General features: G+C 54.0%; 1 protein-coding gene across 13 annotated transcripts in view; it reads left to right on the top strand.

The window, feature by feature from the left end:
• The first annotated feature begins 2,295 nt into the window (after positions 1-2,295).
• The window catches only part of NFIA (nuclear factor I A), a 232,024-nt gene continuing 219,131 nt past the window's right edge, over positions 2,296-15,188 (top strand). For 12 of the 13 annotated variants that reach the window (XM_065737975.1, XM_065737984.1, XM_065737966.1 and 9 more), the window contains exons 1-2: positions 2,408-2,525; positions 7,203-7,734. In XM_065737975.1, coding sequence (XP_065594047.1) covers positions 2,499-2,525; positions 7,203-7,734 — 559 coding nt within the window. In that variant the 5' untranslated portion in view covers positions 2,408-2,498. Of the gene's footprint in view, positions 2,526-7,202; positions 7,735-15,188 lie in introns of all 13 variants that reach the window. The other variant, XM_065738002.1, reaches the window with a different exon arrangement.

The raw sequence follows: 15,188 nt of genomic DNA, 5'->3' as shown, positions 1-15,188 counted from the left end.
GGTGCAAAGCGGGGGGATGCATAGCAGAGGGGAGGGGCAGAGCAAAGGGGGTGTGCAGAGTAAGGGTTGTGCAAAGAGCTGGGGATAACAAGCAAAAGGGGGTGCGAAGCAAAGCGTGGCAAAGCAGCGGGAGGGTGCAAAGCAAAAGGGGGAGCAAAGAACGGGGGCTGCGGAGCAAAGTGGGGGTGCGCGCAAAGCACAGAGCTTACAGCAAGGGCCGTGCACACAGCGGAGGAGCAGAGCATTCCGAGACGGGGGGGGGGGGGGGGGGGGGGCGGCTACCGGCAGGTGAGCCCATGCGGACCCCCCCCTCCCCGGAGCTGGGAAGGGTCCCGGAGGAGGTGGAGGGGGGGGGGGGGGGGGGGGGGCGGGCGGCGATGCAAATCGCGGTTCCGGAAATAGGCGGAGGAGGAGGAGGTGCGGGTGGGGGGAGGAGGGGGGTTGGGGGGGGAGTAGAGAAATGGTTACTTCGGTAAAGTCGCAGCGCGGAGCCCCACGCCGGGCGGCCCCAGAGGGAGGGGGAGGAGGGGGAAAAAAGGCTAATAATAATTAAAAAAAAAAGGGACCCGAGGGCGCGCGGCAATTGGCTGCGGCGCCCATTCTCTTCCGGGTTCCCAACGGCTCAAGTTTATTTTAGCGATTAGGAACAATTTTCTCACTTAAAATAAAGCGTCACCCTGCACAGGCAGCGCCCGGCACCGCGCTGCCGTTATCCGCGGGCGCTGCGCGAGGTTTGATCGCGGGGTTTGCGCGCGGGGCTCGGCTTTTTTCTTTTTTTTAGTGATTTTTTTTTTTTCCAGGGAGCGCAGAAAAGCGCTGAGCTCGGCAGATTCCCCCGCTCCCCCCTCATTCCCCCCCCTTCCCCCCCACCCCCGAGCGCCGCCCGTACGTGCGCGCCCGCTCCGTGCGCGCCGTCTGGAGCAGCCGCGGCCGCGCACAAAGGCGCGCAGGGACGGACCGGAGTGCCGACCAATGGGAGCGGCGGGGCGGAGTGACGTAGCTCCCCGCTGACCAATCAGCGCCGGGGGTGGGTGTTGCGACGTTTGAACTCCCCCGGGGGGGGAGGGGCGCTCCTTTTTTTTTTTTTTTTTTTTTTTTTTTTTTTAAACCGGGATTTATTTATTTTTTTCCCCTTTTCCGGCAAAGTTAGGGACGGAGCGGCGGAAACCTCCGGATTTAACACCCAAAACGTTAAGAGAAAAAAAAAAAGAAAAGAAAAAGAGAGAGAAAAGTGCTATTTAGGAAAAAAAAAAACAAAACAAAACAAATATTGCCTTTTACCAAAATGCTGGGTAGGGGGAAAAAAAACAGCACCAAGTTGCGCTCCCATCCGCGCCCCGCTGAGGAACCCCCTCCTGGAGGCGGCGTTGGTCGCTTAATCCCCCCACCCCCGCGTTGCTCTGTGCGGTTGCGGAGCGGCTTGCGCGCAGCGCTCGGTCGCACCCCCAAACCTAGAGGGCGCAAAGAGCCGTCCCGCGGCCCGAAAAGTTCCCTGCGCGGGGGAGCGGGGGTCTTGGGGGTTGCGCGAGGGCGGAAAGGAGCGTTGCGCGCAGCCCCCGACGGTATTTTCAGCCCGGGGAGCGCAGCGCCGAGCACCGCCCCTGCTGCGCCCATTGCCGTCGGGACGACAGCGGTGGGAAAACGCCGTTCCCACGGGACGGACGGACACACGGACACGCGGACGGGACTCCCCGCGCGCGGGCTGGAGCGCGGCCAAACCCCAAAAACCCCAAACGCTGCCGCTGCCAAAACAATGCGGGGCGGGCTTGGAGGCGCTTCTCCTTTACGGAGCGGTGTTACGAGCCGGGAATTGAGGCGGAATGATGTTCCCGATGCTCCCTCCCCCCCCCATCTCCTTTCCCCAAGTTATTATTTTTATCCTCATCTCTATTCTCATTTTCATCCTTATTTTCAAAGCGCGCTAAGCACCGCACGACAAGTGCCGGCGCACCGGCAAAGTTCCGCCGGCCGCGCCGCTCCCTCTGCCCCCCCATCCATCCCCGCACCCCGCCGTGCCCGTGCTCCCCCCACACTCCCCCCCCCCCCCCACCAACCCGCCCTCTCCCGCAGCCAAACTTTGCGCCGCGCGCTGCGGGGCGGAGGGAGGCGGTAGAGCCGCAGCCCCCTCCCCGCCCCTCCCCGCCCCCGCGGGCGGCGCAGAGCGGAGCGGGCGCGGAGCGGGCGCGCAGCGCGGCGCAGCGCAGCGCAGCGCGGCGCGGCGGGCGCTATGCCTTTAACGGCGCGCGGGGCAGGCATGCCGAGCGCGTAGTGCGGGAAAGTCGAGGCGGGGTTAAAGTTCAGCTCATGGAGCGGCTCCGCGCTGGCTGCAGTTTGGCAGAGTTGGAAATGTGAAAGCAAGAAGCAGGCTCGGGGCTCCCCCTCCTCTCCTCTCTCTCTCTCTTTTTTTTTCCTCTCTCTCCCTCTCTTCCCCCCCTCTCCCCCTCTCTCTCCTCTCTCCCGCACACGCACACCTCCGCCCGCAGCCCCCCGCAGCAGTCATGTATTCTCCGCTCTGTCTCACGCAGGTAAGCGGCTGCGGGGCGCGATGGGGCCGCGCTGCGGGGCCGGGGCCGGGGCACGAACGCGGCCGCTTCGCCGAAACTTCAACTTTGTTGCTTTTCCCCTCTCCCCCCTTTTCCCGCACGGCCATTTGTGTCGGCACATGGCTAATGGCGCCTACTTATTAACGCTGTAATTAAGAGCCGAGGGGCTGCGGGACGCCCCCCGCACGCCGCGCCCCGCCGGGTGCTTGGTCATCCGCGATCGATGCGGCGCCGCCGCCGCTCCCCGCGCCGCTCCGCTCCGACCCCGCACCGCACCGCGGGGCTCCGGGGGAGGGGGGGGAGGGGGATCCCCGCCGTCCCGCCGCGCTCACCCCGCGCGATTTCCGCGCTCGGCCCCTCCGCGCACCCCCCGGAGCGCTTCAGTGCAGGGGGTGCTGCCTTCCCGCGGGGCTCTCCCCGACTCGTACCGTGTCCCGTCTTCCCCCCACGCCCCCCCCCCCCTCCCCATTCCCGCACCGCTCTCTGCCCGCGGAGAACCACCCGCGCAACTTTTGCGCCCCTCGCGTGCGCGGGACGGGCGGTTCGGGCCGGGGGGGCTCAGCCCGCGGTGCCCCCGGGGTTGCACGGCCGCGCAGCACTCCCCCCCCGACCCCCCCCTTCACCCCCCCACCCCGAGCGCTGCTGCAGGACGCTAAATTGCACACCTCCAATTAGCAGGATATAATGGTTTAACGAGGAAACGCTTTGTGGCGGGCTCCTACCCCAGATTATTTCCTCCTGCAGGAGATTTTGACTCCATTATTCTTATTAATTTAATTTGAATTTTATTTTATTTTATCTTATTATTATTCTTTTTTTTTTTTTTTTTCTTTCTGGCTGGCAAGAAAGCCTCTCCGAGCGCTTTCTGGCGACAAAACGCGGCGAGAGGGTGGGAGCCGACAAACTTTATCCCCTTCCCTTTGCGGGCCTCCCCCCCTCCCCCCCTCGCCAGCCCCCAGTGCCCGCAGCCGCAGGGCCGGGGCTCAGGGCTGCCCCGCACACCGCTGCCCAACCTGGCACCCACGGCCACGGGGGCACAGCGCGTCGCCCCACGTGCGGGGCTGGCAGGGCCTGGCTGCGCTGTGGGGATGTGTAACCCCGACCCATGGGATGGGGCTCTCCGACCCGCTGCCCCCACTGCTTTCTTCTTTTTTTTTTTTTTGCTATTAAAAAAATCTCACGTTCTTGTTGCACACTTGGAAAAGTGAGGCGAGGGCGAGAGGCCTCCGGAGGAGCTCCTTCCCTCCGCGGCCCCGTTGGGTTCTCCCTGTCATTCCTGAGAGGAGAGGGGCAGCCCTTCCCCGTGGCTTGGCTGTTTTTCCCTCCAGGATTCCTATTTTCCCCTCCAGGATCGATGGGAGCTTTTATCGATGAGAGTTTGGGAAGGGAGAATTTTTTTTTTGTGTGTGTGTGTGCGTCTTTTTTTTCATTTGGGTGAAGTTTTGGTTCAGATTTAAAGGGAAAGTGGTTCGGAAAGGGAGATACAGAAATCAGAGTTGGAGCGTGTTGGTCCCGGCGCTGTACCTGGATGGCACCAGGTTTTGTGTCATCTGTCAGGAAAACCCCAGCGCCGTCCGTGTCTGCAGAGGATCTCGGAAGCGGTTGGGGAACACATGCCCATCTCCTAATAGCTTTACAAGCGAACGGATTGTAAAAATATTCACAGGGGTTCTGCGGCCGGCTTGGTTTCCAGTGGATCCGCAGAAATACAGTGTAGCCTGAGAAGGGCTACTGCAGGTTACGTTGTTTCCAGGTAGTGCCTTTTGCCCTCTCCGAGCTCGGGGCCGAGGGCCTCAGCCGCCAACTTTGGGCACCGTGCGGCACAACTTTCCTCTCGCACGGCCGCCTGCTGCAGCCCGAGGGTCAGCGCCCGTCCTGCACACACGCTCCGAAAGTTTCCCTTCGGGCGAGTTTGGGGACAGGCAAAGCCCCTCTCCTTTTCTCTCCTAAAAACCTTCTCTCTTTTTGCAGCCAGGCTGCGGACAGCTCTGCACATCTGTTAGCACGCTTGCAAGTGACACACTTGCCAAACTTTTTATTTTTTATTTTTTCAGCTATCATAATATCCCCAAATCAAGAAGGGCACCGCGCAGCCCCGCTCCCCTCCTGCCCCGCAGTCCCGGTGCTGTGCTGTCCGTGCGGCGGTGCCGGCTGTGCCGTGCCGGGGCTGCGGGTCGCTGTGTGAGCCATTAACCTCTTCTCGCCGCACACCATTTTGAGCAGCGCCCGGAGCCTGGCACGGCCGCTCACCTCCCGCTGCCTCCAGCCCCTGCTTTCACACGGATATTTTTGTTGACTTTTTTTTTTTTTTTTTTCCCCAGCTCTTTTCAAGTGTGCTTGTTGTTTTTTTGGTTGTTTTTTTTTTTTTTTCTCGTTGTTGCTTTGTTTTTTTGTTTTTTTTTTATAGATATGTATTTTTTTCCTGTGTTGCCGCTCCCTCCCCGCTCAGGTTCCCGCTGTAGCGCAGGTTACAGCAGCTCGCTCTTGGATGGCGTCCAGCGTCGAGCCAAAAAAGTCCCGAGCACATGAGATCCGTCAGGACAAAGCGCTGCAGAAAGCAGAAAAGTTGCAATATTTCAGCCCCACCAAGACGTGCTCAGCGAGCGCTCTGCTCGCAGCGGTGCTCCCCGCGCTCCGGCCGTGCTCTGTGTGCACACAACCCGGACCCCACAGAGGTCCTTTTTCCCCCCCCCCCCCAAATGGGGCAGGAGGAACAGGAGCAGGAGCTGGCTTTGGGCTTTTGGCAGCTCGCAGGGAGCTTCAATCCTTCTCTTTCCCTCCCTCGTAGGGGAGAGAGAGCAGCTCCGCGCGTGCCTTCGCCCACTTTGTGAATCTGCCGACTGCAAACTCTTGGCAATCTTTTATTTTTTTTCCTCTCCCCCCCTCTTCCCCCCCACCCCATAAACTTTACTGAAATTTGAAACTATGATCTCTTCCATCCAGTACAGGAGGGGGAAAAAACACAAAAAGAGAGAGAGAAAAAAAAAAAAAAAAAGGAATGTGTCAATCATCAGAGTGATTTATTTTATTTTACCTGCTTCGGTTTTAATGCTCATCCATCGTCCTGTGGTTCCTGGGTGGCACTGCCCAGGGTGGACGGCTCCGCGTATTCTGTGCTCAAAGTAAAAATGACCGCTGTGACATCGCAGTGGATTGAAGTATTTACAGTGTAAGGGCCATCAGAATCAGTGCGGGGGAGCCTTAGGGGAAGTCAGGAGGAGCTCCTGAGTTAGGGCAGTGTCTGCTGATGGGTCTTTCTGCTCCTGAGTGCTCAACTTCTCCTCATTTTATGAAAAGAAATATAACTTCAAATAATGCTATCAGAAGGACACGAGATACCTGTTTTTATAACGGTGTTTACTTCCCAAAATGATTTGGGTCGGAAACACGCTCCGTGTGATCATTTCATTAAAAAAAATAAAGTGAACTCATGTGAAACCCCAGCGCTGCCCTGCGGGATGGGACAGCGGCTCTGCAGAGTGCAGGAGCCACTGTACATCCCCGCAGGGCCCAACCTGAGGGCTGGAGGCACCCGGCCCTGCAGCAGCGGGATCGGGCCCTACAGGCGGTGGGACAAGGTCCTACAGGCGGTGGGACTGGGCCGTGCAGCAGTGGGATCGGCCGTGGGCACTGTGACGTGCACTGCGCTCATTCATTTGGTGTAGGAACTGAGAGTGCGGCCCCAGCGTGTCACAGCTCGGGTCCATCCCTCTGCTGCTTTACGTGACGCATATTGAGGATACTGATCTGTATCTACATACAGATCTATATCTACATATATATATTTTTTCAGAAGTAAAGGGGTCTTTCTTGCATTTTTTCGTGGTCAGCAGATCTGTAATCGTGATTACTCTGTGCCCGGGTGGAGGGGGATCCGTAGCACGTCCTTGCACAGAGCAGTGTCTCAGGATGGCACAACTCACTTTCCAAGTACGGAGTTTCTTTTTAAACCTATGAAAACACGGCCCAGCGCGCTAAAAAAAATAATAATTGTTGGTGCGTTTGCATGAGTCGTGCCAAAGTTTTCTGCCACTGCGTTTTTCACTTTTTGGAGCCTCCTTTTATTTTATCAAAAGTCTTTGGGGTCCCAACGGACCGCAGTTTCGGATTAAAATATGTGAGGTTTTTTTTTTTTTTTTGATGGACTCTAATCCTCACTTTTTTTTGTTTTGTTTTGTTCTGTTTAATAATATTTAGTGTTTGCTAAGATTGCAGCTGGCTCTGTCCTCCGTTTCTGCAGCGAGCAGAGCACGGCGGCTGTGTGTGCACGCGCGGCTCCGTCGGCGCGTTGCTATACGGCGCGCTGACATTTCCAAGCATATCTTCGGGAAAGTTTTGCTATACTTCAGACTTCCCCACAGAAACAGGGATTGGCATCCGAGTGTTCCGAATTTGCCAAATTGGCGGGCACATGCTGGCGACGCCGCAAGCAGCGGGGTCAGGGAGGGAGCAGAGGGAGATACGCGCTGCGAGCGGCCGAGTCCCCGCACCCAGCCGGCCCCGTGCCTTTAACTCCTTCCACCCTTTTCTCCACCAAACCAGGACTGGGGGGCCCGATCCCGGCCCCGCTGCAGCTTTCGGGGGGTTGGGGGCCGCTCGGCTGTACTCGGGCCTTGCTGTGCTTTGCATGACACCAACGCTTCTCTGTGACTTTTTCAGGATGAATTTCATCCCTTCATCGAAGCACTTCTGCCTCACGTCCGAGCGTTTGCATACACATGGTTCAACCTGCAAGCCCGAAAGAGAAAATACTTCAAAAAACATGAGAAACGCATGTCAAAAGAGGAAGAGAGGGCCGTGAAGGACGAACTCTTAAGTGAAAAACCCGAGGTAAAGCAGAAATGGGCGTCCAGACTTCTGGCAAAGCTTCGGAAAGATATCAGGCCTGAATTTCGGGAGGATTTTGTTCTCACAGTCACAGGAAAAAAGCCTCCGTGTTGCGTCCTTTCCAATCCAGACCAGAAGGGCAAGATGAGAAGAATTGACTGCCTTCGCCAGGCAGATAAGGTCTGGAGGTTGGACCTCGTTATGGTGATTTTATTTAAAGGTATTCCGCTCGAAAGTACTGATGGCGAGCGCCTTGTAAAGTCCCCACAGTGCTCTAACCCCGGGCTGTGCGTACAGCCCCACCATATAGGAGTTTCTGTTAAGGAACTCGATTTATATTTGGCATACTTTGTGCACGCCGCAGGTAAGTGCCTTTCTATACCTCTTCTCCACCTCGCGCGCCTGCGTCCCGGCGGGTTCGGTGCGGGCGGGCGGGAGCGTGGCCCCAAATCCGCCCCTTTACGCCGGGCTCTGGGGAGCACAGCTCTTGATTTCCCGGGGTTAACGGTGGTTTGGTGTTTTGGGCACCTTGCTCAAGTGTTATCCAGGCTTTTATTATTATTATTATTTATTTTTTCCTGCAATGGAGGAATTTTATTTTATTTTTTTTTACATTTTATTTTTAGTCGCTTTTCTTCTAAAATAAACTTTGTGTCTGTTCTGCATGAAACAGTTGGAGAGGGGTTGGGATACCCGAGGTCAGAGCTGCCAGGCATCCTCACCTGGAAAGATGGGAAAGGGAGAAGAGCCCCACTTGGCAGGGAAGGGGCCGATAATAAATGTGAGGTTGTCATTCGGGGTAAAAAATCGGGAAAATGAGACCAAACCATTTTTTTAACAACAACAAAAAAATCCCAAGCCCTGAAACATGGCAGTCCATACACGAAGAATCTAGACAGTTCTTGAAACAATGTTTTCTTTGAGTAATACTGAGTGTGGGGAGGGCTGAAATGTTTTTATCTGTGATGAAATGGAAAATGCGGGGATCCCCCACCTGCCTGGGGTTGCCTCAATGTGTGAGAGGGTGAGCAGAGGGCTGGTGCGGGGAATAACATGGCACTGTCTCTGTTGAGCAATTGGGATGCAGAAAAACGTGAGCAAGTGCAGTGCTGGGCCCTGGTGTTCTGATACGGGACGTATAGGGGATGTGTGTATGATATCGGACGTGCAGGTTGGCCTGGCTTCAGGCTGGCCTGCAAGTGGAGGGGCTGGGCGGGGGGGGAGGGCAGAGGGTGAAGGCGGGATCATATTCATACCGACCACGTATATGTGAATATATAGGAAAACAGTGAATTGCAGCAGTGGGAGTTGGCATTTCCAACAGCACGTTGTTTTGGAGGGGTGCATGGGAACTTTGGGCCATTCCATGTTCTCTCATGGTGCCGTCGCGATGCAGCCCACACTGGGGCTGACCGTGTGTCCCTCCTCGTGCCTTCCCCACATCCAGCACCCAGCCCTGCAGCGTGGTTCAACCATGCTCACCTGCTTGCCGCCCAAAGGTCTTTATTTGCTCTGCGCTTTGTTATGTGAACCGGGGAGAACAGGGCCACGGCTCTGCCTCGGGCTTTTAGGTTTCTTTAGGATGCTAAATACCCGTCCCTATTGCATTTCCTTAGTGCAGAGCGGCCTCCTGCACGGGGCAGGGGTTGCCAGCAGAAAGCAGCGGCTGGGTTCAGCCCACGGGGAGGATCACAGGGACACAGGACGGGTGGGGGGGGAAAGGGAAAATCCAGGCGTGGGCGCTGTGAGGGCCAGAGGTTCTCTTCCTGATGCAGCTGCCAGGCGAGCGACACCGTAAAAGTTCAATATTGTGATTAGGGATATAGCATCTTATCAGCGTGCTGCTGGCAAATACTACCCTCGGTAGCAAACTCGGATGTATTTCTGCACTCATCATCAACGGGCAGCGGCCGCACAGGTTGTCGGAGCTGCTTTGCTGTAGAAAGTCCGTGTGGGGCTCGGGACCTCGGTGCTGCGGATTTGCAGAAAGCAGTGGGTGCACACTGCTCTGTGGTTCTGGCTGCAGCATGCAGTGCTCGCCGTGCTTCGGGTTCACTACCGCACCACCACGGGGACAAAGCGCTGCTTAGGATGTATCGCAGGGCGGGCATCCCCTGCGTCGCTTCACAGAGGTGCGCAGGAAGCATCATCTGTAGGCTACCTTTTTTTTTCCCCTTTTTTCCTCTCTTTTTTTTCCCCCCTCCGAGGTATCCCAGCAGTCTTTGTTGCACCTGAACATTGGCCAAGTTGCCAGCCATTGGTTCCCGCAGACCCGCAGTAATGGCAGCTTGTGCCATGTGCGCAACAGGAACGGTACAAAAGGAAAATATTAAGGGTCCTTTGTCTGTAGCTCCATCAGGGCCGGCTCCAGCAATGTATGGACCGGGTAGCTGTGGGGAGGAAGGCGCCTGCACAGATATTAGGTAGGCCGGTCAACTTACATATAGCGGATTTGACAAGCATCTGCTATAGTACAGAAGATTTGTAAACACTAAACAATGTTTTTACCTCCTTAAAAGTTTTGAGAAGTTGCCAGTATTGGCAGGAGGCACAGACTCTGAAACGTGCTTGGAGATATGTGCCAAAACCATTGTGACCTTTTCACCCGTAGTGCTTTTTCTTCCCTCTTTTTCTTTTTCTTTTTTTTTAACTCTTCTCTTTTTTGAGGGAGCGTTCCCATCCAAGGCGCCTTATTCGAGAGGACTTGAGCAGCGAGATGTCCCTTTCCTTCTACACATGTACGATAATTACTGCTTTGAATCCTCGCTTTTTCTTCAGTAGGCACTATCATCTGTAAGAGAACACATGTGCTCAGATTTAAATAGTGCTTCTCACAAAGCTACTGAAATCAATTATTCCCTTTAAGAACTGGCTAGAAAGAGAAAACAAAAATATGCAAATACACAAACGACATGTCATTTTTGTTAAGAAAGGGAAAGGAGAGGAAAGGGAGATCGGTGTTCTGTGAATTAGAGGTTGACCAAAAATGTATTGAAATTTAGAGTGTTGCTCTCGGTTTGCAGTTTCTAATCTGCTTAACGAAAAGCAGGTGGCATTTTCATACCCTAAACTTGGGTTTGCTTTTTAGTTTTCCCTTATTCCGCTCTTGTATCAAATGACAAGTTGGAAACCATTGTGGCAAACCGTTTTCTTTGTGGGAGTCAAACAGTAAAGCTAATTTATGGCCAGTCCTTTACCAGATGATCTGTATCAGAATCTGCAATATACTAGGCACGTGGCAAGGTCACAATTTAAGTTGTTAAGGTCACAACCTTAGCCACCAGGCATTTGACCTTTTAGATAAAGTTAACCTTTGTTCATTAGTAGGCACTCAACCGAGAACTTTCAGGAGTTTTTTACTGCTTTGGAGTTCCTTCTGCTAATGTGATCAGATTGGAGGGAAGGCTCGCCATGGAAGCAGTGACATTTTGTGAAGGGTCCCAGTTCTGCAGGCTTTGGCAGTGGGCAGGGCTGGCTGGCGGGCCGGGGAGCAACACGGCCGTGCCCGACTCTGGCTGTTCTGGAAGGCTGCCGTTACCGTCCCAGGCGAGCTGTGCCAGCAGGATAGTTCTGAGGGAGAAAAGCTTTTTAATCTTTTGGAAAGACGTTTAAAAATGTGAAATTTAAGGAAGAGACGGGGATGGCTTTTTATTCAAATGAGCTATTTTTATTTTTTTTCCCCCGCTTCTCTTAACATTTAAAATAAGAGGCAGAAGGAGATGCAAAAAGTCAGCCTTATTTCTGTGACTGCAAAAATTCATGGTGGGGGGGGGGGGGCGGAGGGGTCTAAACGCAGTCTGTGGCCATTACCTGGGCAGCGGTGTATGGCACACGACCTTGAACTTTTGGCGGACCCATTTGCGATTCCCACTGGCAGATTTAAAACACTTCTACATGGAGCACCGCAGAGAGGCCCCAATTGAAACAACTGATGAATAGAGCACGAGGCTGCAGATAGCCGAAATGCTCTGGAGGTATCACTCAGCTCCGAGGCCGAAAGGTACATCCCGCTTTGCACCGTGATCTTTTAGTACGGTTGGTATTGATTGTTGCTGCATTAATCCCGCTAATAGCCGCGGCCGGCCGGCAGTGCGGCGGTGTGAGAGGTGCTGTGACAATGCCGTGCATCACGCAAAGAGCTGCCGCAGCATCTCCAGCCCCCGCCATCCGCTCTGCAAAAGTGTGCTGTCTGGCTGTGCAAAGTAGTGCTGGCTCCTATAGGACGCACACCATATTGTTTACTTAATTACGCCGTAGCGAAGGCTCGTTTTTAATTATTTAGACGACTTCCTTGCTTTGCTGTGATACCACGTTTATTATTTAATTTAAAATCAAAAGGGCCGCGCTACTGTTAGTATTTGATGCGTTTTACTTTTGTTTTGGCTACGTTATTGTCATTCCTCCGTACAGTAATCCAGATCGCCGTGATATGCAGATTGGCCAGATGGTCATGTTAACAGATTGAGAACCCACTTCCCACTGCTAAAGAGCAGGTGTAAGATCAGTGGGTTTTTTTTTTTTTTTCCTCCCAAGTTTCAACCAAAATGCTCTTTAGACAGCTCATAATGGTAGTTAAAAAGAGGCACATTTCAAATGGTGTTTGTTCTGTGAAGATAATATGTAATAGACATGTCGTTTTTACGTGTATCTGAAGACTTTTAAAGCATCCGTGACATTTCCTCCGCATATAAGGCTTTTGAAAACCTAATTCCAATACACGGCTGTTCCAGCGTGCATCAAAACCAGTCTTTTAAAGTTTTGTTTGTGATGTTAATAGTCCCTATGCATTTCTGCAGAGCGCACGGCTTATCGCGTTGACTCGTACCAAAAGCACTCAGCCAGCTTCGCTGCCGGTGCTGCGGTGTGCTGGGCTCCCTGTCCACGTCCTGGGGGACTGGAACATCACTGCCCGGTGAGATCTGGGGACTCAGTGGGTGCTCATTTTATTTCCATTAATGTTGGCCATTCAGAGACGTGTATACGTTTAAAGGAAAGAAGTGAAACGATGTCTTCTTGTAGCGTTTCTGCCCTCAAGGAAATGCAGAAGGCAGATTTTGCATTACTTTAGACTGGTGAAAGGTCCCAGTACGGCAGCAGCGCTGAAAGTATGCATCTGTGCCCCACTTGGAAGTGGCTGAGGACGTAGCCCCAGCTCCCAAGCAGCGGCCGCATGGCAATCCCACACCCTGCATGGCACAGAAGGATATCTCCATCTATCGGTGCTTTCTGTTTCAGGGCGCGGGGTGGGCAGCTCTGCGGGGCGGGAGGTGACAGCAGCAGGATTTAGGTCGGGACAACTGTGCTCCCCGCGCCGCTGTAAGCGAGCCAGTGAGTATCTGTGATAATGCAGACACTAAGTGGTGCGGCACTCAGGACGGCCTGCTCCGTCCCAAAGCCCTGGCAGGAGTTCAGTCATGTGGTTTAGCTTTCCCCTTTCTCCAACAACAACAACAGCAACAACAAATAAACACTGGGTGAAGGCGTGTGCGATCTGCTCAGGATGTTTTCCAGGTGATGGGGCAGGCTGCCGTTTCCGTGCCTTCCTGCCCGGAGGTGCGGGGACGGGAGCCGGCCTTGGCCGGAGAGCAGCGGGCTTTGTGAGAGCGTTACCCAATGCTGCTGGCTTGTCTACAAGCGACTGCACTTTTATATTTCCCTTCTTTTCCACCCAATGATGAATAGCATTAATTTAGATCTATTTAAGGCGAGTGTGGGAGAAACCACAATCTTTGTTGTGGTCACTGCTGTACACAGCGGGGCTGAATGTTTCTCTTGGTTGAGGCCTCAAAGCTGAAGCTGGAGAACCCAAAACATCGTGTCAGCTTTTCAAACCCTTGAAAGAGACAGTGGAATCCTAATTGTTCATAAAACCCACTATTTATTATTATGATTCTCAGTCTCTCTCGCCATCGGATGTAAAGGAAAGGGCATCCCTCGCCTCGCTCCTCCTCCCCTTGGCAGCACCACCAGTGCAGCCCCCACCCCATCCCCGCTCTGAGGGCCGTGCACCCGCAGCACTGCCCCAGGGCTCTCGGGGACCGTCCTCCCCGGTGCTGCCCCCGCACTGCTCGGCCCGGCGCGGGCAGGAGCTTGAGCCTCAGATTGAATTACAGGCTGTAAATTCAGGGCAAATTATTTTAGCTTCCTAACAGCAGCCGACCCTGTGTGTTTCCTCACGGCGGTGAGGACTCTGGGTAGGGAAGAGCTGTTGGTAGGGCTGTGTCGGTTCGGTTTATTTTTTCCACCCATGTGGCGTTCTCTTCATCCGTTACAGCTGTGGTTGCAGTTAATGAATGGTAGCCACCGAAAGGACGGCTCCATACCCACAGTGAGTGGGGAAGCTTTGTCCCAGCCACTTCTTTTTGTGGAGGAGCATCCCGTGCCCAATTCTGACGGCCCAGTGGGTCCCTCACAGCAGCGTAGTCCCACTGGAAAAGGTATTTACACGTACTGGTGATGTGTTTCTGTGCTCCGTGCTGGTGCCCAGTGCTGGGCTGCCCTGCTGGAGGCCTGGCAGGACGTCGTGGCCACCACGAGGTGGGTCCATGCCCGCGGGGTGTGCAGGGCCCTCCATTTTGTGTGCCAGCCTCGGGCATGCGAGTGCAAAATGGAGAACGGAGCGGCTTGCTGTGTTTCTGTCAGTCTGGCTTTGCCTGCAGGATGGGGAAGGTTGGCTGGGGCCGGGCTGCTCACCGAGGAGCTGATGGAAACCTTCCATTTTGAGGAAAAAAATTGCCAACTATTGGCTCTTTTTATTGCCGGGTCCTTCCTCTGGAAGGCGACAGGCGTGCTGCTCGCTCGCTCCCTTGCTTTTGGGAAGAGTGCCCATAGCCAAGCGTGGAGGCTGATGCTGCCCTGATGGCACGCAGGCCCTGCGGCGAGCCCGGGCGGTCCCGAGGGCATCCATCCCTGGGTTCCTCCTGGGTGCCGCACTCCTCCATGCCCCACATGTCTAGCTCAGTGTTCCCGCATCCCCACGGGCTTCGGAGCACATCCGTCAGAGGAGCGAGATAAAATCGAGACGGATTTAATGACATGCTATTCTAAAAGTTTCCTGCACTTCATTGTTCATAGATTGGACCCGGATCAGGTTATGTATACACGTGAGGATTAAAAAGCTGCAAACAACTGTGTGATTTTGGGGCTGAGAGCAATTAGCATATGTGGGCAGGAGGACACACTGCATGTCTGCGTTCCTTTAAAATATAAATCACAGTTATTTAATTACGTTCTGAGAGGGCAGATTTAGGATATACTGCAAAATGCATTACCTATTATGCCAACATGATAATCTTATTAACCTTGCTTTCTACTTTTTAATTTTATTGTGCACCCTGCATAACTCTTATGATATCAAAAATAATTACTTGGAGAATACATGATGTCAGAGGTCTGATATGACATTTATCTTCGCAAGTGAGGAGACGGCTATCTTGTGCATTGCATAACGGCGTGGCAGGCATCAGACAGGGCCGCACCGGGGAGGGGGAGTGAAGATGAGTAATGTCAGATTTGGTTAACGCATGTAAGTGCATTTGCAGGTTGGTGTTATAGCTGAGGGCCAGCTTGACCAAACTTGCTGAAATTTAGCATCATCGGGCCTCCCTATGCTCCTTGCGGTGTAGAGCCTGAATGTCATACTTGCATTTGCAACACGACGCTTTTAGGTGAGCCAGTATTTCAGGGCAGCTCCATGCATTCAGCTCTGATCCACCCAGTTGGATTCGCTGCTAAAATCTGCGCCCTCCATCCCGTTCCTGCCAAGAGCAGTGCCCACCTCTCTCTTTCTCTGTCCTTCTTTCCTAATGTGTGATATGT

Source organism: Cyrtonyx montezumae, unplaced genomic scaffold (assembly GCF_038088225.1).
Source record: "Cyrtonyx montezumae isolate F1298 unplaced genomic scaffold, pur_monq_1.0 scaffold_1, whole genome shotgun sequence".
Taxonomy (NCBI): Eukaryota; Metazoa; Chordata; class Aves; order Galliformes; family Odontophoridae; genus Cyrtonyx; species Cyrtonyx montezumae.
This window is presented reverse-complemented; position numbering and strand designations above follow the sequence as displayed.